Raw genomic sequence first — 7,927 nt, forward strand, 5'->3', positions numbered from 1 at the left:
ATCGACAACACCAAGCCTCCTGAAGTCCAACAAAGATCTAAGTTTTTAGAATAATGCTAGTTTGTACAAATGAGCTCGGACTATTAACTCAAAATTAGGTAACCCTGTGTTGGTGGTGATTAGTACTTGCCAACTGCCAAGTTTTCCCTTCCCCAAATTATCCGCCCTCCCGCGTCTCTGCGGAGGCGACGCCTCGCCCTCTATTCCCGCACAGCGCCAGGGCGGGCGGGAGAGTCCCCAGAGGCTCCCCGAGGCAGGCCTTTGGGCGCCACCACCCCCTCGCTCCTCACCGATGACGATGCGCAAGTGCTTGAGACGGGTCAGCGCGTCCTTCTTGGTGTCCAGCACCTTCTGGGTAGACTTCTTCACGTCCCCGTGCGGCTTCTTGGAGAACATCCTGCCGCTGCCGGTGCCGCTGCCGCCGCCACGGCCGACTCCGGTCCCCTCCCGGTCCGGCCCCGGCGGCGGAAAGTGGAGAGAGTGGGCGGGGAGGCTACTAGCGTGAGCAGCTCATTCACTCCCCAGGCTTGCGGGCCCCAGCGTAGCCGACGCCGCTCACATCCAGGCCAGGGCCGCCGCCTCCACCCGCCTCGCGCCGCGGCTGCAAGGCACCTTCGGTTCCGGCTCCAATATGGCGGATCCCCTCTCCCAATCCTGCACGGAGCGGGGGAGACCCGGCAGGTCGGTCGCCGCCGCCCCGGCTGCCTCCCGAAGCCGCCGCTCGCAGCCACAGGCCGGGGCCCGGGACCCGGAGCCGGAGGTGGGGCTCTCCGCGGCGGCAGCACGACTCCTCTCCCTGAGGCCCCCTTAAGGTTAAAGCTTCTTTAGCAGCTTACACCCTGCATAGGCCGAAACGGAGACGAGTGCGGTGATGAGGTTTCACGACTCTGCCGTCGGTGGCGAATGGTCCCCGTGGCAACCGCCTTCTGACGTCAAGGTTTCTTGACGTCATGCCAGCGTGAGATCATCTGTGGCATTACCCACCTTTGGTGTCCTGTGTAAGCCGCCAAAGCAGGAGCCCAAGAAAGTCAGGGAAAGGAATCATTCCGCGCCATTGTAAGCGAAGGGACTCCTAACGGAGGGACTCCCAGAGTGGTGGTGTGTAGTTTTTGTTTAAAAAGATCCTTCATCTCCACAGTTTACTATGTTATAGTAACTTAAAAATAACCCCCAAACATCAAAACAGACGGGCAATACATTTTAGATGCCAATTCTGAAGGCCTTAGATGTAACACCCTTTCATGTCCTAAGTTGAATTTTGTTTAAAAGATTTTTTGTTTGTTTGTTTTTTCAAAGTGATGGACAGTTTATTGTAGTTTAGAGATTTGTAGGGTTGTAGTACATCCTCTAGGTTAAAATTATCTTGCACATGAAAAAATAAATAAATAAAATTATCTTGCACAAATAAATGAACCCCCAAAGAATGCAGTAACAGAGTGCAAAATTACAAGAGAAAAGAAATCTGGAGAACTTTGAGGGTGAATTTTCTTAATGTGTAGAGTTCACAAATCCAGGAAAAATATGCTAAGGCCTCCACCTTAGATTGTGGAAACACAAGGAACACAAAAAATCACAGGACTGTATATTCATAACTAAAACATGACAATGTGGCGCACCTGGGTGGCTCACTCAGTTGAGCAGCTGACTCTTGATTTCGGCTGAGGTCATGATCTCAGGATCCTAGGATCAGTCCCATTTTGGGCTCTGCACTCAGCTGGGAGTTGAGTTGCGGGTGATCTCCCTCTGCCCCTCCCCACTTCTGCCAGTTCTCCCTTTCTCTCTCTCTCTCAAATAAATAAAGCTTTTTTTTAAAGTGAAAATGTTCACACGTAAGTAATTTTCAAAAAATCAGATTAAAAGAATATTTTTAAACAATTTTAAACAGCTTTATTGAAGAGAATTGATGTACAACTAACTGTACATTTTCAAAGTGTACAATTTGGTAACTTCCACAATTGTATACACCTATGAAAACATCACCATAATCAAAATCGGGGACATATCCACCACCCCCAAAACTTTCCTCTTGCCCCTTGATAATTCCTCCCTCCTGCTACCTGATCCCTGGTTCCCAGGAGAGCACTGATTTGCTTTCTGTCACTTGGAGTTCCCATTTTCAAGAGTTCTATACAAATATAAGTATTTGGAATACTCTTTTTTGTGGGGTATCTGACTTCTTTCACCCAATATAATTTATTTTTTAATGATAATCATGTAATGTCTTATTAGTAAAGTTTGTTTTTAAATTAGACATCTTACTTCTGGTAAGTGTGACAAAGATACTCCTATTGCTTGCTGCGAAGAAGCATTAATTACTACAAGCTCACTGGAAATTAAAATTTGGCATTACGCATAAAGACACTTAAAAACGGGACGCCTGGGTGGCTCAGTTGGTTAAGCAGCTGCCTTTGGCTCAGGTCATGATCCCAGCGTCCTGGGTTCGAGTCCCACATCGGGCTCCTTGCTCGGCAGGGAGCCTGCTTCTCCCTCTGTCTCTGCCTGACATTCTGTCTGCCTGTGCTCGCTCTCGCTCCCTCTCTCTCTCTGACAAATAAATAAAATCTTTAAAAAAAAATGTTTAAAAAAAGACACTTAAAAACATTTATATACTCTGATTCGGTTGTTCCACTTTCAGAATTCTATTGTACAAAAGCATAAATGGGTACATATGAAAAAATATTAACACATAATCTATAGCATTGAAAGTTTGGAAACAACATAAATGTCCATCAGAAAGGAAATGACTGTCCAATAGGTAGAATGTGACATGACTATAAAATTACTAATATGGAGACTTTTTTAATGACATGGAAAATACTCAAGACAATGCTAAGTGAAAAAGCAGATACAAAACTGAAAATATAGGGTGCCTGGGTGGCTCAGTGGGTTAAAACCTCTGCCTTCGGCTCAGATCATGGTCCCAGGGTCCTGGGATGGAGCCCCACATCGGGCTTTCTGCTCATCGGGGAGCCTGCTTCCCCCCTTTCTCTCTCTGTCTGCCTCTCTGCCTACTTGTGATCTCTGTCAGATAAATAAATAAAGTCTTTTTTAAAAAACTGAAAATATGGGGTACCTGGGTGGCTCAGTGGGTTAAAGCTTCTGCCTTCTGCTCAGGTCATAATCCCAGGGTCCTGGGATGGAGCCCCACATCGGGCTCTCTGCTCAGTGGGGAACCTGCTTCCTCTCTCTCTCTGCCTGCCTCTCTGCCTACTTGTGATCTGTCTGTCAAATAAACAAATAAAAATATCTTTTAAAAAAACTGAAAATATGTTTCTTAATAAAACTCTGGAAAAAATTGTGTATAAAATGTAATTAGAAAAAGATGAAAAAATTCTCCAAAATTGTGGTTATATCTGCAAAGTGGAATTACAGGTGATTTTAATTTTCTTCTTTATATTTTGCTTATATCTCCTTTACAAAAAGCATATATTGCTTTTACAATTAAAACAATAAAAAATGGGGTGCCTGGGTGGCTCAGTGGGTTAAAGCCTCTGCCTTCCGCATAGGTCATGATCCTGGGGTCCTGGGATGGAGACCCACATTGGGCTCTCTGCTCCGCAGGGAGCCTGCTCCCTCCTCTCTCTCTGCCTGCCTCTCTGCCTGCTTGTGATCTCTGTCAAATAAAATCTTTAAAATAAATAAATAAATAAATAAATAAATAAAACAATAAAAACTAAGTTGTTTTAAAGAAAATGAAAAAAATCTAGTGTACCAATTATAAACTAACAAAACAAATTAAGATGTATATGTAGGAATAGAAACTCCTTGAAAAGAAGGGCTTTTTACAAAAAGCTATCTTTGTGCTCTACAATGGCACAGAATAAATATTTGTTGGTTTTTAAATTTTTATGTTCATATTATAAAATGTTTTCTTTTGGTAGTCGAAGAGTTATCTGATCCCGTGATTCTGACTATCATTTATTTGGTTAGTCACCTGTGTCCCTGCCTATAACCTGTGTCTTTTCTGAAATACTAATCTTGAATTCATATATACTCAAATTCAAACTATTCAAATTTAATATATGCAAAACTGAAACTTGTCAACTTTGCCCTCCTTTCTCCCAAACCTCATCTTCCTCCTTCATCTGATATCTTTATTGATAATGCTACTATCTGTCCTGGTTTTTTCAATCCAGAAACTCAAATCATCTTACATCTTCTCCTCTTTTTCCTCTTTTGTCCTGTTACCAAGACCTGATGATTCTACTTCCTAAATATTTCTTGATTTAGTCATGTTCTCTCCATTACCACAACCTGTATTGGGGCTCAGGTTTTCACCATTTCTAACTAGAGGTGCTAGAAATGGCAGCGGTTTCCTCCCCATCCCCACTCTTAGTAGGATTTAAGTATATTTTCATATACTACTTATATGTTGACATACTTATATATATTGTCTTTCATGTATTTCATTCCTATGTGCTATATCATATCCTAATTTTTTGCTGCAAACAACTTGACAACAAAAAGACTTTTAAGCAGAGCTATTTATGTTTTCTACAAAATTAATCTGTTTCCTTTTCTATTACTTATGTTCTTTTTCCTTTTTCTTTTTAGTCTTTTCCTTATTTGCACCCTATATAAACATGTATATGTTGTGTATGTTTTTCCTCTGCAAAGAAAATTTCAACATGTCCTAGTGCATTGATGGGTCCCCACAAGCATCTGCATTTGTTGAAAAAAATTGAAATTGGAAAAAAAAATTCTGGGTGGTCTAAATTAAAACTGTTCTTGGAAACTTTCTTTTATATAATAATTTCATGAAAAGTGAAGCCACTTGCTTGAAGAGCTATTTTCCTCCTATGTTCTCACAGCCCTGTCCAAAGAACAATGAAATGTTTGATTACCATAAATTTTTTTTTTTTACATTCAGCAAAGAAGAGAGCTGTAAGAAATATTGCCAAAATTATGTTTAAAAAACAGTACTTTCTCAGTAGGAGCTTGTTTCAGTGACAGTCTTACCATTGTTTTTTAAGTTTACAAAAATGTATTCAGTTCCTCCACGCAGGGCTTGTATGTTTGTATCATCAAAGGGACAGAGTGTGCTTGTTTTGAGGAAGCACTATGATAGAATAGGAAACTCAGTGAATTATTTAAAGGATTTGGGTTCTAGTTCTAGTCCCTCTCAGCATCAGTTTTCTCATTTGTAAAATCAAGGTAACAGTTTTGTACAATTCAGGCTTTTGTAAAATTCAGGAAATAATACACTGTTTTCAGTCATGATCTTTAGAATTAGATAGCTCTGAATTAGAAATTCGGAATTTACTTGCTCTGGGATCTGTGACATACTGTTTAATCTCTCTGAGCCTCATTCTCCCCATACATAAACTACAACCATAATTGTGATAATTAGGTGAGAAATGGTATTGAAAGTTACTTCTATAATGACTGCCATAATGTACAACATTCTTTTTCTTTCCTTCATACATTTGTAATAGAGCAATTTGTGTAATTGTTTAAAGATTTGCTCTCCCACTAGACTACAAACTCCCACAGGAGAAAGACCATATAGCTTGTGTTTAAAGTTGTATCCCAATCTTCTTGCTAAGTGCCCATTATAAAATGTGCTCAATAAATATTTGTTGAATGGAATAATGGTTGTTAAGTTCCCATTTCTTTCTCTTGTACAGGCAGTCAGTAAATGGCAAATGAATGAAATAATTTTAGAAAATAAAAAATGTAACATATCATTAGTAATCATTATACGTCTGGCATACCACAAAAAGGAAGCATCATTGTAAAACACACTGGCATAAGAGTAATTTCCATCTAACATGCCCAGCCCACTGCCTCATTTTCTTTTCCCAATGTTGTAAATACTAAAATCCTTTGAAAGCATAAATTCTCCCCTCTGAAGACGTATTTATTATGAAAAGAAAACCGCAGAAAGTTCTCTTTGTGATATGGCTTGTGAAAACTAGAATTTAAAACTTGAGTTTAAAATCATGAGCATCCCAAGAAGTATAGGTTATCATCAGTCTCCCAAATGTGAACATGTTACATTACTACTTTTTAGACTTCGTTAATTCAAATTTGAGATTTTTAAAATTAATAGATCAATTTTTAATAGATCTTCTTTCTATAGATCAGTTTCAGGTTTACAGCAAAACTGAAAGGAAGGTACAGAGATGTCCCATGTTTTCCTTGACCCTACACATGCACAGCCTCCTCCAACATCAACATCTCCCACCAGAGTGGGACATTTGTTGTAACTGATGAACCTACATTGACATATTATTGTCAACTAAATTCCATAGATTATTCAGATTTTCTTAATTTTTATCAATTTTTCCTTTCCATTATCTTATTCAGGATACCTAGTTACATTCAGCTATCCTTTCCCCTTAAGCCCCTCTTGGCTGTGATAGTTTCTCACATTTTAAAAAAGATTTTATTTATTTGACAGAGGGAAAGAGATAGCGAGAGATGGAATACAAGCAAGGGGAGTGCGAGAGGGAGAAGCAGGCTTCCTGCTGAGCAGGGAGCCTGATGCAGGGCTCAATCCCAGGACCCTGGGATCATGACCTGAGCCAAAGGCGGATGCTTAATACCTGAGCCGCCCAGGTGCCTCAGTTTCTCACATTTTGCTGGTTTTTATGACCTCAAGAGTTCTGAGAAGTGTTCAGGTTTATTGAAGGATGCCTCTCTATTGAAATTCGTCTGAATTTTTTCTCATGATTAGACTAAGGTTGTAGGTTTTAGGGAGAAAGATCACAGAGTCTAAGTGTCATTTTCATCATATTAATGGTACATACTATCAGTGTGATATATCACTGTTAATGATGACCTAACCATCTCGCTGAAGTATAGTTTATTAGGTGTCTCCATTGTAGAAAAAAAAAGTTTTGGTTTACCTTTTCCATACCACACTCTTCAATTCAATTAATTAACATATAGTGTGTTATTGGTTTCAGAGGTGGAGTTCAGTGATTCATCAGTCTTATATAATACCCAGTGCTCATTACATCATGTGCTCTCCTTAATGTCTATCACCCCATTCCCCCACACCCCTCCCCTCCAGCTACCCTACGACCCAGCAATTGCCCTACTAAGTATCTACCCCAAAGATACAAATGTAGTGATTTGGAGCACCTGCCCCCCAATGTTTATAGCAGCAATGTCCACAAAAGCCAAACTATGGAAAGAGCCCAGATGTCCATCGACAGATTATATATATATATATATATATATATAGATCTATATATATAATGGAATATTACTCAGCCAGGAAAAAATAAAATCTTGCCATTTGCAATAATGTGGGTGGAACTAGAGGGTATTATGCTAAGTGAATTAAGTCAATCAGAAAAAGCCAATTATATGATCTCACTCATATGTGGAATTTAAGAAACAAAACAGAGGATCATAGAGGAAGGGAGGGAAAAGTAAAAGAAGACGGAATCAGAGAGGGAGATAAACCATTAGAGACTCTTAATCATAGGCAACAAACAAGGTTGCTGGAGGGGCCTGCTTCTCCCTCTCCTTCTGTCTGCCGCTTCTCCTGCTTGTACTCTCACTCTCTCAAATAAATAAAATCTTGAAAAAAAATAAATAAAACGTTTACCTTGATTTGAGTAGTAGCTGTTAGTCATAGCCTCTGGTGTTCTGCCTTTGTTTTTCCAGCTGTCAGCATCTGGCCAGTGTCAATCAGTAGGGACAAGGTTTGTGGATTGTACATTGATGTCTAGCTCCACCAAGTGGTAACAATTGGAATTAAGTTTGGCCGGATCTGTTCATTAAAAACGAGTAAACACAAGGAACATAATAAGGGTGAGTCAGAGTCTTAAAAAAAAAAAAAAAAAAAAGGACTTCTAACTGCATTTATACATCTACTTTATTTTAGAAAAAAGATTAAATTGAAAATTAGACAAATGGAAGATTTAATATCGTCCTCCTCTCTTCAGGATATACTCCCTGGTTACCCACGCAC

The 7,927-nt window shown here is 39.9% G+C and overlaps 1 protein-coding gene across 13 annotated transcripts in view; it reads right to left on the reverse strand.

The window, feature by feature from the left end:
* RALGAPA1 (Ral GTPase activating protein catalytic subunit alpha 1) overlaps window positions 1-898 on the reverse strand; it is a 252,447-nt gene extending 251,549 nt beyond the window's left edge. For 7 of the 13 annotated variants that reach the window (XR_006602909.1, XM_045067877.1, XM_045067876.1 and 4 more), the window contains exon 1: window positions 291-898. Coding sequence is in view for 12 of the 13 variants with exons in the window: in XM_045067877.1 (XP_044923812.1) it covers window positions 291-396 (106 nt within the window). In the remaining variant the exon portion in view is untranslated. The remainder of the gene's footprint in view (window positions 1-290) is intronic. The other 6 variants (XM_045067883.1, XM_045067882.1, XM_045067881.1 and 3 more) reach the window with 2 other exon arrangements.
* Between the last annotated feature and the right edge of the window lie 7,029 nt (window positions 899-7,927).

Source organism: Mustela putorius, unplaced genomic scaffold, assembly GCF_011764305.1.
Source record: "Mustela putorius furo isolate JIRA1106 unplaced genomic scaffold, ASM1176430v1.1 tig00003898_pilon_pilon_pilon, whole genome shotgun sequence".
Lineage (NCBI taxonomy): Eukaryota > Metazoa > Chordata > Mammalia > Carnivora > Mustelidae > Mustela > Mustela putorius.